General features: G+C 35.7%; 3 protein-coding genes and 1 pseudogene across 3 annotated transcripts; all 4 read right to left on the reverse strand.

The window, feature by feature from the left end:
- Positions 1-337: 337 nt before the first annotated feature.
- On the reverse strand, positions 338-3,367 carry LOC129294814 (oligopeptide transporter 6-like). The gene is given in 7 exon segments (XM_054933314.1): positions 338-1,024; positions 1,139-1,321; positions 1,439-1,697; positions 1,787-2,356; positions 2,437-2,534; positions 2,777-3,166; positions 3,168-3,367. Coding segments are annotated over 7 exon segments (2,214 nt in total). The 5' UTR covers positions 3,267-3,367; the 3' UTR covers positions 338-409.
- Positions 3,368-5,383: 2,016 nt separating this feature from the next.
- Positions 5,384-11,800, reverse strand: LOC129294339 (RNA-binding protein 1-like; annotated as a pseudogene).
- A 2,594-nt stretch (positions 11,801-14,394) lies between these two features.
- Positions 14,395-15,980, reverse strand: LOC129294108 (uncharacterized). The gene is made up of 2 exons (XM_054932241.1): positions 15,721-15,980; positions 14,395-14,995 (listed from the first exon to the last, which is right to left on the reverse strand). Exons 1-2 carry the CDS (start codon positions 15,970-15,972, stop codon positions 14,870-14,872), a joined length of 378 nt encoding a protein of 125 aa, XP_054788216.1. The 5' UTR covers positions 15,973-15,980; the 3' UTR covers positions 14,395-14,869.
- A 5,175-nt stretch (positions 15,981-21,155) lies between these two features.
- On the reverse strand, positions 21,156-22,860 carry LOC129294502 (dof zinc finger protein DOF1.8-like). Its single transcript, XM_054932935.1, has 2 exons — positions 22,636-22,860; positions 21,156-22,167 (listed from the first exon to the last, which is right to left on the reverse strand). The coding sequence occupies exons 1-2, from the start codon at positions 22,657-22,659 to the stop codon at positions 21,343-21,345; spliced, it is 849 nt and encodes a 282-aa protein (XP_054788910.1). The 5' UTR covers positions 22,660-22,860; the 3' UTR covers positions 21,156-21,342.
- Between the last annotated feature and the right edge of the window lie 916 nt (positions 22,861-23,776).

Below are 23,776 nucleotides of genomic sequence, written 5' to 3' on the forward strand. Positions count from 1 at the left end.
AGATTGAAATATCATTTTATTCTCTCTTAACTTTATAAACTATAGGTTTAATTTCAACTCTTAATTGTGTTCTGTCCTAATGTTACATATTCAATGACCCAAGCGTGCGTAATTATGCACCCTCTCTCTTGGCCTCACCGTTATATTCGTTAACAAATCCAATTGAAGCGGAGAATGCATATTTGGAGTTTTTTCATAGTATCACTCTTTAATTTGTTCACATGTCGTCGCCTTCCCTTTGGTTTTCTCTCCTGTCTTCTGGTTGCCTCCGGTGAAATAGAATCTAAGGGACTAAAGCAACACTGGTGAAAGAATGAGAAATACTAGCAACCAGAGAGACAATAATAGATAGGAAGGAAAGAGCGAAAGACCGTATATACAGATAAATGAGAACAGGGTACGAAGGCAATCAGAAAAGTGGGCAGCCGTCAACAACAATGCCTTTGGAGGTGGGGCAAGCAGCCAAAGGACAGCCTTCAACGCTGTTTCCCCACCAGTCAACGCCAATGCCCTTTGATCCCAAAGAAAGAAACAATAAGATGGTCATGAAGGCAGTTCCAGCATCCAGACCCCCAGACAGAACATAATTACAACGTCTCCACCAATCTGGTCTGTATCTGTATGCAACGAAGCCCGACAGAAACCCTACAATGACCCAGCTGGTGAAGTTCACTGCAGTCGCTGGAGGCATCATTGACGTGGCCCCCAACAGCACTGGCATGTGAATTAGCCTTATCCATTTCTGACCTGGATATGCCTTGTGAGCCAGCCACACCAGCAGTGGGGCTATGGCTCCACCTAGGAAGAACCAGTTCACATTGCCATATTCACCGAGGTCTCCGAAGATCCTGCGTGGGCCAACCAGACCCCAAATAACAGACGCATCATAGAACACACGGTCCATTGGACATGTCCACTGGCTGTCTTCTGGTAATTTTGACGCGTCGCAGAGGTTAGGGATCGACCCCATCAACCACCATGCAGTGATTGTGTAAACAATGACTGACGAGATTGTTCCTACGACCTGCAATTAACGTTGGCCATGCTTAGCTTCTGGTTATAGAAACCTCACCGTTATATTTGTGTTGTTATATATAGTTCATAATTTTAAAGATACGGAGCAAGCAGAATAATTGACCTGGGCAATGAACATTGCCCTTGGGGGAATCTTCATGTAGTGACCGAGTTTGAAGTCTGCCAAAAAGGTTAGTGCTTGAGTCATGCTAATGTACCCATACACCTTGAAGCACATGTTAGCTACCGGGCGCTCTGGGTACATGTAGCCAATGATGTACTCCGTTATAATGTTCAAACCTGGTTGCTGTTCAGCAGAAAGAAGTTAAATTCTAGGAGATATTTAGGATAAAAGGTTTACCTCATACAAGGTATTCTTAGTTTACTGAAATAATCTTCAAAATGAGAGAATTTCAGTACATACCTGATTTGTAGTTGCTGAGATTATACCAATTGGGAGAGTGAAGAAAACTGCAATCGCACAGGCTAACAATACACCCCACCAAGGCAACTGAAGCGACTCATTGTAATGCTGGACAGAAAAGAAGATAAGAGCTAGGTTCACTGCTAAGATGATGAGAAACCACCACGTGGGCACAGCTTTGTACTTCTTCATAAGTCTTGTGTGTATGTCCATTGTTTTACCCTCTGTGAATGCTCTTCTGCTTTGCTGCCAGATTTCGCTGCATAATGAAAGTGCAAATCATGAGCTCCATCTACAGGGGACTGACAATCAATCAGAACTTGAAGCGGTGATCATTTTATACCATACCTTCCATTGAAGAGTATAACATGCATGAGAGTAGCAGAAAGTGTGGCAAATCCCATGCCATAAGTCATTGCAAAGAAGGTGCTGAGATGTAGCGGCCCAATGGTGGAAAAAGCTTTCCGATCGAGATGAAAATTGGAATCAACGATTTCTGAGATGTCATATATGGAGCCATTTCTGGTGAAAAGTTGATTAGAAAAAATTGGGAAGTTTTTGGCCTTGTAGACATTGAACCAGTAGGACAGGGGTGTCATGGCATACATGACGAGTACGAAGCCGACAGCAACATTAGCAGTAGCGAACCAGGGGCTGACCAGTGGGCTCCCAAGGTAAGCAGAAATGGTAGACCAATCGACCCCAAAAGAGCCAATCCCTAGGCCCTCTAAGCCAGAACCTAATTGTTGGACAAGGACTGACTTGGGGGCAAGCCAACACACCCAAGAGAAAGAGGTCAGCATTGAGAAAAGATAGCCTGGAAGCAGATAGTAAGCGAAGCTAGAGATCATCACGATGAGGAAAAACTGAGTCCTGGTTGAACTGCCTCTGGGTCTTTCTCCCTTCTCATGCAGAGCCCTGCATTGTTTTTACATGTATTTTATGTCAGCTTGGTTTTGGTTGTATTCACGCGCCATATATATTAGATGATAAGTAACCTGAATAATGAAACTTGAACCAGATTAGATGGCCACCACATTTCCCCCGGCTCCACCAAAAATTTCCTGAACAATCCTGCCCAGCCAAACCCTAGCACCTATAACACAAAAAAGTCATTCTCTAACTGAAAGTGATCGCCAATCTGATACACAGACACTGATCACTTTCATTCTAAATCTTAAAAAATAAGTTTGCATGAGAGATATTGAATATGATGGAGTGGAAATAACAAGGAACGAAGGAAGGACAGTGAAAGATTGTCTACTAGTTCATTAACGCCATCAAAAGTTCTCATCTCTTTTTTCGATTTGACAGGTCTGAACGAGTCAGAGGCGGTACCTGGGTGGTGAGCATAACAAGGAAGGCTGGAAGAAAAGTAAGCTTTCTTTTATAAAGAAGCTTGACAGCAGTTAAGATATGAGTAGCATAGACAGAACCAGCACCACAATTGGCAAAGATGGTGATGAGAACGTGTTCCTTAATATTAAAAGGCCCGGGATTCAAAGAGAACTCAAAACGCGTGTCCTTGAACACGGAACGAGCCGGCAACGTTTTTGCCATGAAGTGGCCGATGGGAACGACGGCAATCTGAACACAGACTGAACTCACAGTCAAAGGTTGCTTTCTGTACCAGAAGAACTGATTCACAAACGACAACAACACACAGGAAGCGACACCGAGAACCCACATCCTGAAAGTGAGGATAGGCATGGTCGGATCATCTGTTTTTTGGCACTGTGAGTTCAACTTGTCGGATTGTACACTCGTCGGACACCTCCTCTGAGGTCATTTTTTCCTCATCATTCTCGAGTGTTTTCGTCGTATCCATGGCCTGCAACTCACAGATGCTTCTCTGAAACACCGAGTACACGACCTATCGCAAATTAAAGATTTTGAAACACGGAAGGAAGTTTTGTCAGGAGCTGTGAATGTGGCATCGCGATTAAATGGAAAGAATGATTAATACGAATGAGAATGGCCAAAAAATTTGGCACTCTCCCATTGCCTTACACATCGGCGCAGCGGAAATTAGACGAATATCCCGCTTTTCCCTTTCAGTTGCGATTGAGATAACTGAAATCAATGATGATATATTCAATTAATTATTAGGATATTATGATAAATAAAACAGAATCTAATGTGATTATATAATTTGACGTGACATTTTTTAATTATTTTTATTTTTATAATAGAATGTACATTTAATTTTTTACATTCTTTCTCTGTTATTATTAATATCAAAATTAATTTATATTTAAGATCATGTAAATGTTATGATTTTATTGGACAGAATATAAATAACACGATACACACAATCTACTTAAATATTATCTTATCTACTGTTGGCCTCTATGTGTTTAATCTTTGGCAATTTGTTTCACTATATCTTATGATCTAGAGTCGTTTATTTAAAATTAAAAAATAAATTATTTTTAGATTAAAAAATTTATACTTTTAAATTTTATGATATTTTAGTGACGTAGCAAGAAACCTGTTAATTATACTTTATAGCTTTATTTTTTAAAAAAATATAAATTTTCAAAAAGATCATTTATTTAATATTTTATTTGTAAAAAGTATACATTCAAATATTAGCATATTAAGTTTAATTTTTTAAAATAACAATGATTGAAATAAAAAAATTATTTGAAATTAATGATGTTATGGTTGAAAAACTAAAAAGTACTTTACAAAATTAAAGGTTTAAATTGAAATTTTATATAAAATTAAAAAATTAAAAATATACTTTAACCAAAAATATTAAAAGAAGAGAATATTTTGAAATGCTGAGTATCTTCAAAAGCATCTTATAAAATAGGAGGAGGGGATTATTTCAATATATTACATTGCTTTTAAAGGCTACTTAAAATACAAATATCTACTTTTTTTTCTCAAGATTTTGAATATTTTTATTGAAAAGAAAAACTTAAAAACAAATGACCGAGAATGGCTGAATCAGCTGTTGTTTCATTGGAAATACTTTTGGGCTCGTTACAATGAGAAACAACAGAACCAACATGATCGTTAATATTGAGAGCCGGTTTGGTTACATTACTTTTAACTTTTAAAAAACACATATTTACTTTTAAAATATCGAATGTTGTTTAAAATTTTATGCTTAATCAAACTACCTTTTTAATATACATTTAATAACCTATTGAGAGTGGATTTAAAAACTTGCCAGGAAGAAGTTTTTGAAATACTAATGACATAACACACATGGCATATGATTAATAGCTCACGTGGAATTAACAATTTTTTTAAGAAATTTGACAAACAAAGCTTATAAAAATTATTTTTACATATAAAAATTAGTTGGTAAAATTTTGTGATGAATTTCGAATATAGTTATAAAATAATAATAATCTTTTTCCATCTATCTAACTTTACATTTTTATTATTATCATTATTTAAGATATTAAATTTTATATCATTTAAAATTTTTATCACATTTTTTAAACTCTCTAATATATTACATTATATAACAAAAAATTATAAATTATCATAAATTAATATTTTTTTTGATAATTGAATATTTAAAAACACATTTTACAAATATAATCCAAATAACATTTAGTTTACCAAACTAATTTTTTAAAAAATATATCCAAATACAAATTTTATTATAGCAACTAATTTTTATTAAATGAATTTTCAACAAACTAACTTTTAACATATATTTAATAATATACAGATTTTTTTACCAAAAAACAAAAATAGCAAACAGACTGTGTGTCCCGAGATACTGCTGCAGGCAAACCCACGAGAGCGAGAGAGATGATCAATGCCAAATGATGTCAACAAAAACGCGTGTATTTTCCTTTCTTTAACCGTACTAATGCAGGCCAAAAAATTAAAAAGCTGCTTGAATTGAAATCGCCACCACTCAACAAGAATTGGGGATACTCGTCCCACCGAAAAAATCAACTAAAAGGGGGCTGTAAATTTAAACATCAATAACTAGTCTCTCTGAATCAATTTGATTTCTGAAAAAATGCGCCGGGAAACTTCGTCCCATGCACGAAAACTGCATTATACAGTCTAGGAAAACACGGAAGTAAGCTCAAAATCTAAGAAACTGCATTCTGGGTGTGGGAATATCCCAAACATCTCATTTATCCTTTAGCCAAGTATTACTACCGCCAGTAAATATTCACGAGATTAACTAGAGACATTACTTATGAAACTACATAAATGCAACACTTCTCATTCTCTATCTACCTTTTACCATCAAACACCCTGTATTTTCTCCTGGAGCAACTATATCCAGATTTCAATGCAGCCGGAATTCATTAGATAACACCAAAGTCGCCACAGTACGACGACTAAGATGAAGATTAGGATAACCCCCCTTTTATAGCGAATACCTTGAAAAATTCTTCTCTCTCTGACCACGAGCAACACAAGAATTCTGTCATCCGGCTGAGTCAACTTGACCAAGATCTGCTTTGACACTTGGAGCTTGACAAAAATGCCCCTGCTTGACACAAATAAGCAAAGAAGCTGATACATAAGCCACCAACAAAGCGACTCCATGCGCTATACTTTGAAGCAGCACTTGTGAAGCTACTTCCCGTCACTATAAGGATTTAGTTATGATGGCAAAACCAACGAATGTCACAGGAGGAGCATGCTCAATGAACCAAAAATTCAACCAAAGAGGTCAATCCTAGTCCCTAGATCTCCTCCCTCCAAATCCAGCTTTGTTTATACCCATCCAAGCACATTACTTAAATGGAAGAACAGACAAAACCACCTGCAAGCCCTGTTTTAAAAATCAATTGACTTGACAATCTAGGCCATCCTAGACCCAGGTTAAAAAACCTAGAATTATCATTTCATAAAGTCTTCTGCAAGGACGATGAAAATGACTAATAAGTGCTTATATTTTCGAGTGACAGCGGGAGCAGAAGCTGCTTCAGATTGGAGGCTACCGCCAACTATTAAATATCTGAATGCATCACTTATAAAATGTCACATGCCAAAAATGGCTAATAATCACTCTTCAACACTTTTACAATTCTGGTCACATTGAAAAGAGTAATATACTTGTAATAATTATAATTAATCTTCAACGGACTGAAAAACCAGAGAGCATATTAAGTATAATTATCACCATCAACTATTCTCAATGTTACTAAAGTCAAGGTCACCGCTGTCAGTGGAAATAAACCAGTGACTGCTACAACAGCAAAATCCATAAACACAAAAAACCAAATATATAAATCTATAACTTAAACACAAATTATAACCTGAACATTATTAAACAGAAAAATAGATCACAACATAAATTCAACTCAATCCACGCCACTGTTTTCCTGTCATTCAAGCCTGAATGACAGAACTAACTGTAAAAAGCATGCAAATACTTTGGTTTCAAAAGATTGACTCCCCGTATATGAAAATGACAGAACTAACTGTGAAAAGCATGCAAATATTTTGGTTTCAAAAGATTGACTCCCCATAGATGAAAATTAGGCATCGTGCTGTATTCCTGATTTGATTCCCATAATGAATTTTTTACATGCACAAAGATATTTAGAAGTTCAAAGTTACTCGCTAGAGCATCTGTATTCTTTAGAATACATGTCATGAGAGCAATATACGTATTAGCCACAATTTCGTTGTCCTTTTAACTATGTAAACAAGTAATAGACATCATTTGATATTTTAAAAGGCTCACAAGCATGGATAGTATGCATCTAATTAGTACCCACATAACAAAGCAGGAAAACACCTTCAATAACAAGAAAATATACTGAACACACAGACAATCCGAGGTAATTATTCTTAATAAATTAGACAGTTTCCTCAAACAAAATGTACACTCAGCATAGGAAAAGCGCAAGATTCAACTTGTCTTAACGAATGCAGCTGAAATTCTTGGGCTGAAAAAGTGGCATGATCTCTTATATTTGATGAGTGAATCCTACAGAGTATCGCCACTTCAAGATTCAATACGATTTACCATTCATAAATGAAGCTCTAAGTCAGCACCAAATGACCATCATTAGTAGAAGTCCATGGAACGAAACAATAGAATTCATCACCTGAGGATGAATAGTTCAACGCTTGCCACGATGCCCGCCACCTGACCTTGCACCAGGATAGCGAGCAAATTGAAACCTTAAATTGACCGAGTTGCGGTCAAGCTCATCAAATTTGTAACCTGCAAAATTAAGGCTCACTGTTTTACGCTGAACAACTAGCCACGTCAATGGCCAATTACGGGGACAGAAGACAGAATGCATAAGGCGTGCACTACCTTACCTCAGTTTTAGACATACGCCTGAAAAATGTTAAACCCAATATCTAACATATGCCTAAACGTGAGTTCCTCACTCATAACAAAAGGGGCCAAAAATTCACCCAAGAAAAGAGACAGAAGAGCCATCTTAAATAGTTCTCCACAGTTGGACAGTCTCTGCCTTTGGACACAGTGCAAGATGCAAATTTTGGCACAATTATATTCCTAGGGCTTGGCGGGACAAGTCATTGTAACAAGAAACAATGTTTTAGTGGATTGTCATCCTCACTCGTATCTAACAATAGTTGGTAGGATACAAAGAATCACGTCTGCCTTCTAAACTAGTAGTACCTTTGGTTAAATGGGATTTTATTTCAAGCAACAGTTTTTTTTTTTCCTTTTTCATAATCCATACAAACAAGATGTGTTACACTAAGCCACGAATGTGAATGCTTCTATCATTTGGAAATATCTGCCTGCCTGGCATTGATAGCTGAACACCATATGTGTATATACATAACCCAATAAATCTACAAAAGTTGTTGTCAGCTTTACAATTGCACGTGATAGATATGATAAGTCATTAACATTTATAAGTCATAAAGCAACCTTCCCAGCTTCAGTTTCACCTTCATCTCAGTCAAACCAACTCTCAATGGCCAAATAAAGTGAACAATGAAATGGAGAAGAAAATAAATTGCATCAGAAAAAATAATTAGTAAGCATAGGAGCTGCTTTTTAACATGTACTCTGCTGCAAAACAGCTCCAATCTCATCAAGGCACCTTAGAGTCATTCCATTACTCATTTGCGCTGTTGCAAGAAGCAATCACATCCTAGACCCAATCCAACTCCATGAAATGATCAATGGTTTCTCATTTTATTAACATAAAACTAAATACTTATACATCACTCCAACCAGTCTCACACTCTTGGCAATCAAAAGAGGAAAGGTAGCATAAAGAAGTTCCATGTTAAAATCACTTCTTTGCACTGTTATGTTGGAGATATTCCACCAAAAAAAAAACTACTAAAAGAGTGATATTCCTTTATAATCAGAACAATGAGTAAAGAAATAATGCAACACATTGGATTGCCACATGCTCAATGCTGTCATTTCTAGAATCATAGAAAAACGGATCTTACCCTGCAAGGCATCCATAGCAGTTGCTGCATGGGCCGGGCTTGCAAAATCAACAAAACAAAGTACCAATGGATCGCCCCCAGGCTGCACGCAGTCCCATTCAAAAGTCAATCAAACCCAATAGGTATATATTTTTCTAAGCAACAATTAAACTTACTTGTCTTGATTCCTTGCAAACAAGTCTGACTTCTTTGTAGCCAACAAAAGGACGAAAGATGTCTGTACATAAAAGTTAAAGCCAAAAATAGTATTTAACACCATCATTTGCACACCATTCATAACATCTACTTCTTTACAAATGATTTCATATACTGTATTAGGTGATATCGGTAAATTTTTGTAATAAGCATCACGTGTGAGATGAATAAAAGAGTTGTAAAGTTGGCAGTCTGCAAATATGCAATTAGAAAGCATCAACATAAGAGGAATCAGATAAAAGGATACGAGCTACTTCCCGTCTTGTGCAGTTGGAAGGTAAACCCTCAACATACAGTGTATTCGTAGCATCAGGTGGAAGCAGACGCTCAGCCTTCCACCACTTGGTCCCATGGTTTTGTCTTTTACAGTTGTTGTTGGGTCCACTCCTCCAATACCATGGGCATATGAATCATCAACAGGACAATTAGAAACCACCCCACCAACGGTTCTGGTAGACTGCCCAGTACCATAAGAGGAAACTTGCTGGAACATGTACACTATGTTAGGCATAAATCTATGGGCGCCTTTGGTACACCAGATTTCTCTTTGATCTTGAGCAAGGTTTAATGCTGTATTCTTGTGATTATTACACAATAATAGAATAGGACAAAAAAATGTTTAAGAATTTCTGTGAGAAAATTTCCTTCAATTATTTCCCCCTGACTTCTCCACGTCTCCCTATTAGGCAATCAGGGGAAAAATATTCTTTAATTGGGATTGCCAATGCCAGTAGTTGAAAGTCAAAAACTAAGAATGTTCCTTCCATATGCATAAACACAAAACAGAACATGCTCCCTGTGGTCCTTTTTGTTAGTCACGTTCTAGAATGTTTTCTTGGTCCTTCATGTCAGTAACTTTCCCTTGTTTTTTGCAACCTTTGATGTATAATTCCAAAACTACCCTCCAGCAAATTCTAAAAAGAAGTGCAATATTTCAATTTCCAAGAAAACTCTTCCAACATTTCAAATCAAATCATTTTTAAATTTGGGGGCAACATTGGAAAGTCATTTATTTTTAAGACAATTTTATTATTCTAACTAACTCGCCTTGGTTTTGGTGAGTTAGTGAGAAGTAACTTATAAAAAAGACTGGAGAGAGTACATTCTATATGCCTAAAAGTTAACATGCCTAGTGCCAAAAAAAGGAAGCTAACGTGCCAACCAAGGGCACAAGAGATCAAGACATATTCTTAGCCATGTAAGAATGGTCATTGGTAGGGAGAAGTAGTACCGCACTATGAAGGTAGCGCTCATATGATGCTTCAAGGGATTCCGTATCTCTAATTACTTGGAGCCTGCCTCTATTATCATCATGAGGAAAGTAATTGGCCAAGTCATGAACACCAGAGACATCTACGAAGTTGAGCATTATTTTAAATTAACAATAAGACAGAGACTAGAACAAGAGAGAAAATAATCATTTGACTAGTGACTGTGATGGAATGCGAAAAGGTTCGTTTACTAAGATAAAAAAATAACAGTAAGATAATATAAATTTCAAACATCTGCTGAAAATTATGAATCTCTGGATTAAAAAAATCTAACAAAGAATTAGAACATCCTAAAATTCTATGAAATCTTTCTGTGAGGAACAAAAAAGGTCAACGACACCATATCTGGGCTTAGGTCATTAATGCCTTAGTTCATCTGGGAATGTAGCCTTCTAATGCTTCTCTCACATTCTAAGGTCTAGTGTCTTTCACTTTTGACTACCTTGCTTACAACAGTAAAAATATATATAAACTACCAAAACTTATGATATTTAGAGTTGTGCATTTATCAATTCGAAGTATTTTTTATGTGTTGTTGAGTTAGCAAAGGTTCAGACTTTAAATTGAGATATCACAAAAAAAAGAACTAGAGGTCTATTTGGAAATTGAAGATAAGGAAACACACGTCACCTAATCCATAAAAACTACATCATATCACGCAACAAATAATTGATAGCCCATTATTTACTGGTCGTTGAAATGATAATCATTCACCGCCTCTTTTCCCCTAGAGCCGCCGAGCAAATACTAGTAACCTGGGCAGAACCAGGTAGAACAACTGGACATTGAATGGGATTTTTTTTCCCCCTTTCTTGGGAATTCTCAATGCTTTAAATCATTTAAACAGTAATTAGGTCTCTTAGACCATCAGATCGCACTCAAGCGGAATTCTAATTGGACCTAAAACAAAGCTATCCCTTCCCAATTTTCCCATATGTCTCCTTATATACATAATCCGACGAAATTAGGCAATATCTCCATTCTCCGGTATTTTCATCAGTCGTAAACCTTGTAGCTCGTTTGCGACTACATCACAGAATCCCCCTCCCCTGCCCAAACTATATGTTACGGAGAAAACCATAACTCTTCGAGAACTGAATAGCAAAAGAAAAACCATGTTTTCTACTTCTAAACTGGCTTATCTGCAACTGGTAAAAACAAAAATTTTAGCCATTTCAGCGACTAATATAAAGGCAATTATTCAACTAAAATAATGTATAGCGTCTACAAACCCTAAATTCCACCATGAGCAAACAATTCACATACCATAGTCAGTACGCGAGCGCTTTCCGGCGATTGAAGGCATCGTCGACGGCATCTGCCGCGAGTCGCTGTATCTCCAGTAAGCATCAGACATAAGGATTATTGCAGTCGGACGGTCGGACGTAATCACCGGAAGAGAGAGTGATTGATGATGCGTTTACTGGCGTGTTTGGGTCTTCGGTTGTGAACATGAAGTTAAAAAACTGCTCATTTTAAAAGTATCGTTGGCCAAAAGGACAAGATTTTTTCATTCTTGCAGATAAAAGCACCAAGTACAAGACATTTTCAACATGTTTGTTCGTGAGTGTTAAAAGTACCCCAAAAAAAAAAAAATCAAAACGCGAGACATTTTATAAAATAAATTAATGCAGTTTTTTTTTTCTTTTTTACGGTATTCACATTAATTGCAATGGAGAGATAGTACATTGTGATTATGATAAACGGGAGAATGATAGAAAAGTTTTAAAAGAATCAATTCAAATGTTAAATTTTAAAAATTTAAAACTCAATCTTTTAATTTTGTAACCCTGTTACGATGAATTTGTAACTTATATTTAAATTTTAATAAAAAAAATTATTCTTCAACTATATTAAAATTTGAATAATGAGTTGCAAATTTATCATAATACAATTGCAAAATTGAAAATTTGAGTTGCAAATTTTTGGACTTTAACACTTAAAACTTAACTTGAATTAATTGATCCTATTGAGATCTCTTTATCATTCTCCCTATGATAAACTAACTTTTTGAACATAGATATCTTTTTTTATCCATTTTTATAGAGATGTTAGATAGATTTGGAAAAATATTCAGTGACCCAATTTTTTGTTGGCCATTAATGACCGCATATATATTAACCAAACATTCTTCAGTGCAGATTGTGTGAGATTTTACAGATGATCAAATTTTTGCATGTTTCTCGTATATTACTATTTATATGTGAGAAAGAGCTTTGTTATTCGCTGATAAATAATTATATTCAACGTGTTTCAATTGTTAATTGAGAGGGCTGCAAATGATATTCTCATTTAGTCCAAGATTAACAAACATTATTAGTATTGATTAACTTTCACCCTTCAAAAAATAGTTAACATGGTTAAAAATATTATATTATTTTTTCATGCTTATCCTTATTTAACAAGCTGCACACATAGCATTAATAATTATAAATATTATTATAGCACATTGAACTACTGAAGATCAAGCAGAGACTTGCCTTGCTTCTACCACAGCTTGAGTCAGGAGCATCACTTGCCTAGTCAAATTGAAGCTAACATTGATGGGCTGTTTGGTTCAATTCCATGAATCAGGATTACTTGTAATCTTGATTCATTTCTACCATTCATGTTGTTTGGTTGGTGCAAGGTAATGTAAAGATGATTACATCATGAAATTAAAATTACTTGAAACAATGTAATATGGATTACATCAAGGGACCTATGCAATCCTCATTCCTGGTATCAAAAATCAAGCTTTTATCATAGTACCCCTTCCTTCGTCTGCCCTCACTTTCATCACCAAACATCAAAATCGTCCACCTTTTGTCACACCTATTGTTGTCTATCCAAATCTGTCTTTCCCATCTTCCTCCTCATTGCTTCCCCACCACATCCTCACTAAACACCACCCTGTTTTTCTTTACCACTCTCTATTCTCCTTGTGAATTTGAGCTTACGGCAACTTATTCAAAGTTCTCACCAGAAATTAATACCAGCCACTTCAAAGTTCAAACAAAGCACTATTATGCTACCAACTTTGACCTCTTATTTGATACCATATATAATCTTCTTCCTCCCTATTATCTAGTTGATGCTACGTCCCTCAATGTGCACAGCCTCCGTTGATCCCATTGTCGATGCATTAAAGATCTAGTTTGAAAATTAATTTTATATGTCAATTTTTCAATTTTGTTCTCTTTTAGTCTTGAAAGGTGTTTTATTGCAATGGGAGAAAAAGGCAAGGGATTTTTTTATGGTGCTTGGCTCGTGTTGGGAGGAGACTAACCATGGTAATCGGTGAGGATTGAAGAAGAGGATGGAATCATATCTTTTTATGAGGGTACTTGCGTCTTTTTATTTTTATGTCAATTTAATCAAATATAAATATTAAGTTTGATTCCCATATTCTTAAATAACACATCAAACAAATTCTTGCAATCCCTATTACATTACATTTTCAGTTATTACATTTCATTATGTGGCTGATGTTTGTTTGAGTTCAATCCAAATAAAGGATTCAAGTTCAGGTGCCTCACAAGGGAGGCTAGTAGCCCATTACTATCCTGGGACTCTGGTCTTGACATGCCATGAGCAACTTGTAATGTCTTTGTTTGCTGCTTTCATCCCAACCCTGCACCAGAGCTTTCCTAACACCCTTCAATTTTTCTTTTTCTATTGATTTCCTTGACAACAGAGTTTATACTTAGAAACAAAAACATCTAAGAGTACAAACTTGAGGTCACTTTACCGGCCTCTTGAAAATTGCAAGGATTGATAGCCAAAATTAACAAGTGTAGGTATTATTAATTTGATATACATATACATACATACATACATACATGGCATTTATAATTCACAGAAAAAAAAAGGAAACTATATACTTGGGACTCCAGTCTCTCTTGTGAGCTTTTTGGTGAAACAAGATATTTTTAAGGAAAAATTAATCTCTCAATCATTCAACTTTTAACTTATCTGTAACTCAGTCCTTTTACCATGACTCACTACGATTCAGTTATTCAACTTTTGTCTCACTTATAACTCGATCCTTATTTTTTATTTTTTTAAAATTTCTTATCAAATAAAAGGAATAAAAAATATTCATATTTTGTTCTAAAATACCATTCTCTTATTCTTTGATGTGGTATCTAAACTAATATAAAAAAATAAGCTAACAAAGGTTGAGAGATTGGATTAAAAGTGAGTTAAAAGTTAAAAGATTGAATTATAAGTGAGTCATGATTGATAGGTTGAATTGCAAGTAAGTTAAAAGTTAAAAAATTAAAAAATTAATTTTTTTTATTACAATAACGCATGCCCCCTTACTTTATTGTTTAGGGTGGCTTTCTCCCCACCCTCTCTCTCTCTTTTTTTTTTTTAAATCAACTCTCAATTTTTAAAACAAATGAACTGCTTTTCATTAGGTGGAACTGTATTGAAGATTGAAGAGGACCCAGCCAGCAAATTCATGTGTCCTGATAACTAATAAAATATCATCAAATTACAGCTGGCCTTGCCCTTACTCCAATTTGCTGGAAAACAACTATTTACCACTCCCTTGTACGTATTTTTCTGGTCAATAGATTCACCTAGATTAGTTTTTCGGTTTAGGGATGACCAAAAAAACAAGCAAGCATGCCACACCAGCAACCACTGGAGGATTAGCAGCAATGGTTCTGGATAAACTTTGGCAACTATGTCCGTCTTTAACACGACCACACTGCATGGGAAAGATATATACATTAATTTGCCCCAAACAGTAACAAGATTTCAACTTGCATGTAAATTAAGGGAAAATGACCAACAATAAATATAAACGGCATAATCTGTGCAAAACCGGTGAAAACATCATCACGATCCCTATTTCCTCTTATCTGCATATACGTATGAATGAAAGGTGCTAATGTCAAAGTTACAAAGTACCATATCCATATATATGACTTGCACTCAACAAAAAAAGATAAAGGAAAACTAACCAATCCAATGGCTATTTTTGTTCTCTCACCTCATTCCCCAGCCTAGCCCTGTGTCAGAACCTTGTCTTTCCTTTTTTTTTTTGGGCATGTTATCTGTCCAATTTTATTTGGCAATATGGAAAAATAAAAGGAAACTCCACCAAGCCATCACAAAATGCCGCTTCCACATAGAATCTGAAATTTGCTTTCCATCAGTTCATCCAATCTAAAATGCTGGCTTTCAAGTTCTCAGAAGTGGCTTTCAAGGTTTCAAAAATATCAAATCTCATAAGGTTAGTTTAGTTTGATTCACTGAAATTTGTCTCACAATTTACTGTAGTGTCACTTCATTTCGAGAAATGTTTTTTTGCACCCAAATGGACGTAACATGGGGATTCAAAGACCTTGCATCTCAAATCACTTGCAGCATCCAGACAACACTTAAAGCATTTCCCGTCTAAAACTAAAATCAATTTCAAGCATGACTCACCTCGCTGCCGTTCGGCCAAAGAGACGTCCAGCAATCGATTAACGGAACGGTGAAGCGGTGGCTGAGTGGAGGATATTTGATTCTTGATAAACGCATACGATGCACAGAGAGCCACATTCTGCAGACGAAATGAAGTTGTGGCGGAGAGATCAAGAGGGCCAAAAATGGGACTGGGAAGATCGCGAAGGAGCCCGACCTTCTCATCTCCAAAACGCGGAAGTTGAGTGTTTTAGGAATCAGGATGAACAGCATTTCATTTCCTTTTCTAATTTTTATCCATTCTTTTTAAATTTTTGAAGATAGCTAATCAACTAAATTCATAAAAGGATTTTTTTTAAATAGCGCTGCTTTAATTATAGGGTGTTTAATATAGGTAAATATACAAATATAAGTTTAGTTAAATAGTAGGTAACTATTTTATTGAAGGTGAAATTTGGTTAAAAATATTTTATATTTTTAAATAAAGGGAATATAATATAATATAGTTTTTATCAATGAATGTTTGTCAATGTTTTATCATTTGATATTTTGATACATAGTGATAACTTTTTAATGTTGTCATTTTCATATAAAAGTTATATTATTAATATGTAGGTATACATATATATTATTATTTTTTAAATTAAAAAATAAAATCTGTGTCATTAAAAATCACTAATTCAATAAAATGTTGAATATATTTAATTTATAATTAATCAAGGCAGTAATTATATGAATTTAAAATAGACACAATGGATAAAAATAATCACAAGAATTAAAAAAGAACCATTCCTCTGCGCCTTTTCAGGTTTTGACTTTTTTTTGACAAATTTTTCAGTGCAATATTTTTTAAAAAAATAAATCCTAGTATATATTTTATAATTTTTTATTTAAAATATTTTCCATTTGGTTTAAAATACAATCATTTTTAAGTTAATTTTGATTCAAAATATATGAGCAACTTAAAGTTGAAAGCTTCTTATATTTTTTATGCGAAGGAATATAACTTGGTAGTTGCTAAAAAATTATAGATAAGGGGGAATATAACAAGGTGTTTCTTTTGTTTCTAGCTCAATTGGTAAAACAAGGAGGATATGGGCATAGTAAACGCGAGGGTGCCAATTAGAACAGGGAGGGACGTGCATTGCCCCAACATAAATTGATTCCCAAATCCTAAGTGAATGGGAGAGGCACCCATGATGATTGAGAGGAGATGGGAATAGAATAGACAAATCTAATATAATTATTTTTTAATAATAGAATGAATGAAATTAATTAATTAAATAGTAGTGACGGATATATTAATTTTAGTGACAGATATATTTTCATCATACAAATTAGTAACACTGTATTTTTAACAAATTTAGTGACAAAAATTTCCATCACTAAATAAAATGTTAATGACAGATTTTATCATTTAATGACAGGTTCGTCTCTTATTAATATCAATTTTTTTTAGTAATGAATTCAAAAAGATGCAACCGGTGAATATTGATTACATGTACAGACAAGACGATTCAGTCACATTCATAAGGAAATGAAATCTTAGTCAGAATTATAAGTCAAAAACAAATTCAATCCACACGGCTAATGGCATAAGGAATGTTTGAAAGTACATTAAGCCGAGCAACGATTTGACAATAAATTGAAGAGTGCGTGGCCTATCAAATGACTTCGTCAACTATAAAGACCGGCGTGAATATAGATGGGAAACATTTTCTTGGGAACGAATATCAACGGAAAACTGCAGTTACAGTTAGAAGATTTTATTTGGCATCAAGCAATTTTTAACCTCCAGAATAAGTAGAAGAGAGCTTAATAACATATACTCGTATACGAAGACATGTGATAAATGAAACTACACAACTAACATCACAAAATTTAATCATACAATCAAAGGTGGGGGGGAAATGTAACTGCCGCTAGGGGTGTGCATTTGGTCAATTCGATTTTAATTTTTTCAAAACAAATCAACCAAATTATATAAAAAGGTTGGATCAAATCAAATTGAATTAAAACCAAACTAAATTATAATGTTTTGATTCGATCAGTTCATTTGGTTCATGACCTTTGATTTGGATTTATGAGGTCTAATTGTTTATATATTTTTTTATCCAATTTTTCCCCCTCAATGTCAAAGACCCAACAAAAAAAATAGCAATCTTATATTATAATACATAAAAAAATTAATAAAACTCAATATTATTACACTAAAAACTAATTATAAAAATCAAAAATTAGAACATCACATTAAACAAAAAAATACTACTATTACAAGAGGTAGAAAGATGTTTCTTACTTATCTAAATGGAAATTGATTCATATTTTTAAAAATATAAAATAAAAATATATATAATTCGATTGATTTAGTTTATTTGATTCAAAAATTCTTAGACTGAATTGATCAAATGAAATTTTCTTTTAAAAAAACCGAATCCGAATAAACCAAATCAAATAAATAAAATTTAATTTAATTCGGTTTAATTTTTAATTTTAATTTCGTTTTGCTCACCCCTAACTACTGCAATAGTTAAGTCGTCAAAATACACATGAATAGGCTAAAACTGGAACACAATTAATAAAAAGGATATAGTTGATACATTATTAGGACTGCAATGAAAATTAATAAGCAAGTTTTAAAAATTTAAACTTTAGCATGAAAAGAATGCCATGTCATGCAAGCAGTTATTTGATCCCCCCCCCCTTCTCTAGCCTGTATAAATTAATCAAGTACACGGTACATGCACGTTAGTTCAAGCCTACTTTGCACTAAGTGGATTATGAACAGGCAGAACGGCCAAGGTTTTTGATCTGTGATCACCTCAAGGCCTCCTAGTCCCTTGCACTAATCAAATACATCAAGCAATCTAGTAGTCTGGAGCTCCGTTTCAAATTTTACTTCCTGTCTTCCTGGGAATAATTATTTGACAACGAACTGCCTGAATTTCTGACATGTGAAAATAACCTGCTCTAAGTGTAACAAATTCAAGAGTGCGGGTAAGTGCTAACGAAATTTTAAATATACGCTTGTGTGCGTGTGCGTGTTTGCAAGACAGTGACACCATTAACTTTCACACAAGGATTAAACCCCACAAGACTTAGAGTGTACATGTGTCTGTCACAGCATAATACGTTTCCAAAGCAACAGGAACATATATCATCATACCTAGCAGGGGAAGGAGGTTGGAGGAGGAAAAATCAGAAGGTGTACATAAAAGCCCATCGATTGTCGAGCTACACTTAAAACTGTTGCCAAATATAGCGATACAGATGGTGTGAAGCTGATCCCAATGACGTCCATCTTTGTAATACGATTCAATGGATCGCCTTTGTCTTCCATGTATATGGTCCTGCACCTCTACATCTTAATAATTGCCCTTCTCGTCCTTCTTTCTTAAGTAGCCTCTGCCTTTGACGTTGAAACTAGAAACCCTAATTTACAGTCATTGTTGGAGATACCACGGTTAAGACAAAAACATCCTCCTCGCCCTAGGGCTTCATCTCCAATCCCTACCCACAAATTCCATCCCTATGATTTGGCATAATAAGGAATAATGAATAAATTCCCTTGGTAGATGCAGAATATTTAGAGTCAGTATGCAGACCATGCTTTGCAAAACATTAAATAGATATATATATATATATATAGAGGAAGCACTTTCTTCTAGGTTTTCATAACTAAATCAATGATAGTGCATTGATGCAGATGCGTAACCAATAAATTAAATATAAACTCAGCGATAGTGCTTTTTTTATGCGTAAATATCATCTTTCGTTCATCATTGTCGCTCTGTCACTGAGGGTCAACAGTAGGTGTTCTAAGGGTGACCACAAGTCTAGTCCGAAAGCATTATTCCCCAGAAACGAGCGAGGGAGAGAGATGAAGGTGATCACATCAGATCTCGGAATATTTCACAAGATATGTGGGCATTTTTCTGATGGATAGTCAAGAATGGAGTGGATATGGACGAGTTTGGCAAGAAAGAGATCTTCATGATGCGAAGCTCTAACCCACGATTTAAATATATGCTTATTGCTTAACACGTTAGATCCGAGTAAATTAAAACAACCAATTAAGGGACGCTCCCTATTGTTTACTCTATCTAGGATATTATAATAATAGTAGAAGGGAATAAAGCGTAATCCATATGTGTAATAATTATATATGAACGGAGGGCGGAGGATTTGCAGAGTGGAGGATATTATTCTCGCACGGGGACCGAGAGGAATGTTTGTGGGACCCATAGGTGGAAAAAGAGGAGACTAGCAAGAGTCAAGCCCGAACTTCTTTAGCTTTCTTTCGACATAAGAAAGGGAAAAAAGGAGAAGGAAGCCCCCATGTGGGGGATATGGAGTGAGTTAAGATTAATGATAATGTACACAAATGCAGCAAAATGTGGTTGAATGAGCCTTCCAACAACAGAAAAAGCAACACGCCATGCAGGTCACGCAACACATGGAAACCCACTTTCTTCAAATTAAAAGTTCTGCTTCGCATTGGCCTTCCTATTTCTGATACGGCCATCTTGTTCGCTCCATTTTAATTAGTAATCACTCTCACGAATACATCAAAGGAAAGTAATCGGCGAGAAGAATACCAGTAATTGGCTTTCGAATATGCTCTCTTTAATTTTTCGAGGTTCTAGTTGCCAGGCTTAAAGTGGAGTAGTGTCTGCTTAATTAAATTAATAGCCATTATTTAGTAGATCCTACAGTGGCTAATCCGTGAAAACTGCTTTAATGAGCGGAAAGAATCTGCGGGAACGAGACGTTTGTGATTGAGATCTGACAATACTTCTGAGTTCTGACCAGTTGGCGAGCAAAAATTAATGATAAAGAAAGGGGTGGGGGAGTTTTTTTTTTTTTGGAGGGGGGGTGGGAGAAGAGGGACAGCTAGGCAAACCGCTTTTTGCTGTAAAGGATTTGACACCCATCATTCCGGACTCACTTTATGTTCGAGGTTTTAATTTTTAAACCCATAAATATCACGACCGAATTCAACCACACACTTGAAATATCCCCTTTTACGAATTCGTTTAATTACCATTAAAATGATTAACTTCTAGATCGCGACTTGACCAAAATCTCAGCTTATATATATGTGTGTGTGTGTGACCGACTACTGTATCTTCGTACCCGACAACAAAGAAACAATGGTTTACTTGCGTACGATGACTTGCTGAGGGTAAAACGGTGGTGGAACTGTTGAGGCAAATTGTGAGGCAGATCTGGTAGTATAATAGTATCGAGAGCAATTTGGTTGTTGACACGTGTTACTTATAATTAGGGGAAATTAAGCTCCCAATTTAGGACAAAGTTTATGATATCCTGAAGCAAGGTCTAACCTGAAAAGAATTCGAGCTTCAGCATGCAACCACATGACCACAAACTCGTGGTTCAAAATGCGAAAATTAAATAGGGTGAAAGCAAGGAAAGAAAAATTAATCAAGAAGATCTTCACCAGAAATTCATGGATTAAAGAACCATAAACAGAAGTCATATACCCTATTCGTTAGTGGTTCTGAATCTGATCAATTCAAACAGTCTCTCACCAAATTTTTAGCGGAAAAGAAGGAGAAGGAGAAGAAACAGCTAGAAGACCAAACTCCCAATTGCTTTTTTGCTTTTATAATAATAACTTTATCACCACGATCCTCCACCTAACATGCCATTCCAAAACCCCGTTGAATCCGCCTGGCTTCTATTCTGCTCATAATGATCAGCACTACTCGGAACTTGCTTCAAATCCTCAGTAGGAAACAACAACCTCGCACCACCATCGCCACCACTTCCCTCGTGCATTCCAGAAATACCCCCGAACCCATTTGCATACCCTTCCAGACTGAAACTAAGCCCGGAAGGAGGCTTAAAATCTTGCAAATTAGGAAACCCGCTTGAATTATACATTGCTGAACCGGAGGAATCCGTCGCCGACATGGGCATCAAAGAACATAAAGTCCTCGACGACGGAATTCCAGTTTTCAGAAGCTCCATGGCGGATAACTGATCATGATGAGAAGGTGTGCTCTTGTCTTCAGTACTGAAAGGAACCTCGATAAATTTCGATATGCTATTGCTGTAGTCCTCGGGTGCTGGTGGGGGGCATGCTAAGTTAAGATCCTGACCTTGGTGGATCTTTGGGTTCAGATCAGGAAGCTTCTTTGACGATATTGCTGATGGAGACGAAGAGGAGGAGGAAGAAGTTAAAGGTCTCTTGTTCTTTCGGGAGCCTCCACCCACGGGAACGTTTCTGAGGGACCCACCCTCGGTCCAGTACCTTCTACAAGTCTTGCAGAAGTATCTTGGCTGAGAGAGGCTGTAGTTATTGTAGTAGCAGAATTTAGTGTTGGTTGAATTGCACCTCGGGCAGTTCAAAGCTTGATCTTTCTGAGGCCTAGCCTTTCTTTCGGTCACAGGAGGCTTTGGAACTGAACCTTCCACCAGGGGCTGTTTAACCACTCCGATCCCCTGAAATATATTCACCCAAAGTTTAATTTCAAATTATATATGTACAAACCAACAGGACGATCAAACAAGGACGATGCTAGGGATTTGCGCACAACAGGTAGCGGCAATACAAACAAATTTGTTGGCTTTTTCTTGGGTCCTTTATCAGACGGTGGAAAGGAAGAAAAAGAGGGAAGAAGGAGGAAGGTGCAGTGCTTCCAATAACAGGAAAAAAATTATTTATGGGAGAAATTATATTACATCTTTAAAAAGCACGAACTTAGCAACAAAATTTGAACATGTCTATATGTGGTCTCTTGAGAATTGAAAAGTGGATGAGAAAAAGGTAAACTTCACTCAGAACTTGGGAATTAATAATCGAAAGAAATTACAAAACCCAAAGCATGCATATCATTCCCTCCACAGAAGGAATTTGAGATGAGACGTGCAAAGAAAAACAGAGAAAATTAAAGGAGGCCTGTGGTGTACCTGTGCCCACTGAGCTGTGTCCATGGATTAAGAGGAACGAGAAAAAGCTATGGAGTGCTGAGAGATGGGAAAGACAGCCACTTTCTAGAGGTTGGGTATCAAAAGCAGGCAAGTGTGAAAAGCTTCGAGAGTTGGGATATAGTGGTGGTTCCATGTGTTGCCCACTAGCTAGCTGCCTATATTCACTTCAAGGGTAGCATAGTCTTTTTCACATGCATGGCTCCTGGCACTTACGGGAAATACATGGCTCCCTGCATATGTACATCATTTCTGTGGCAATTAAAGTATCTTCCATATATAATCTTCCTTTGATGTGTTTCTGACTGTGCAATGTGCATGCTCGCTGAATTTAGTCTGTTAATTCTTCCATGACTACGACAGAGAATGCGCTGTCGTTGATTCTTCAGCTTGGTACGCACGTACAATTACAGTTACAGTACTGCTAAATTTGTTATATGTAATTTTCATTTTCATTTGCTAGCGAGCTGGTTTTAGGCATATATAGTATCTTTATGACTTGTCGTTAGTTTGTCTTGTTCACTACGCCCTTTTCTTGTTATTATAAAATCCCTTTTTTTATAGTTTTTATTATTAGAACCTCGATCAATTACTTGTCTAAAAAATTGATTTTTTTTCCTTAAAATCTCTAGTTCTGGTTCAGGAAATTAGCTAGAGAGAGAGATGAGATTGGGATAAAATAATTAATATTTATTTTTTATGCAAATCAAAGTGACTTACAAAAAACATCATCTATTTTTTTAAATGTGACTAGTTTAGGATTTTGTGATAGTTTCTTAGTGGTTATAGCAGGGTGAGTATTATTGTTATTGAAATTAATTTGATTTTTATGTGACTGAGCAATGTGCAGAAAGGAAAGGGAGCAGTGAATGCTCCGTGATGGTTAAATTAAAAAAAAAAAAAAAGGGACTAGACTAGCCGGTTGGACCAATATTCCAATAATCCAGTAAACTGGTCAATGGGCAGGTGCGATGAATGAATTAAATTGGGAAAGTTGTGAACTTGTTAATCCAAGCGTATTGATGGGTTGACCTGAGTTATTTTTTTTTTTCTTCTTCTAAATAACGAAACCTAAATCAACTATAAATCTCTTAATTAATATTTCAATGTTATTGTATTTTAT

This window comes from Prosopis cineraria, unplaced genomic scaffold (assembly GCF_029017545.1).
Source record: "Prosopis cineraria cultivar Desert tree isolate PC_DT_omini unplaced genomic scaffold, ASM2901754v1 PC15, whole genome shotgun sequence".
Lineage (NCBI taxonomy): Eukaryota > Viridiplantae > Streptophyta > Magnoliopsida > Fabales > Fabaceae > Prosopis > Prosopis cineraria.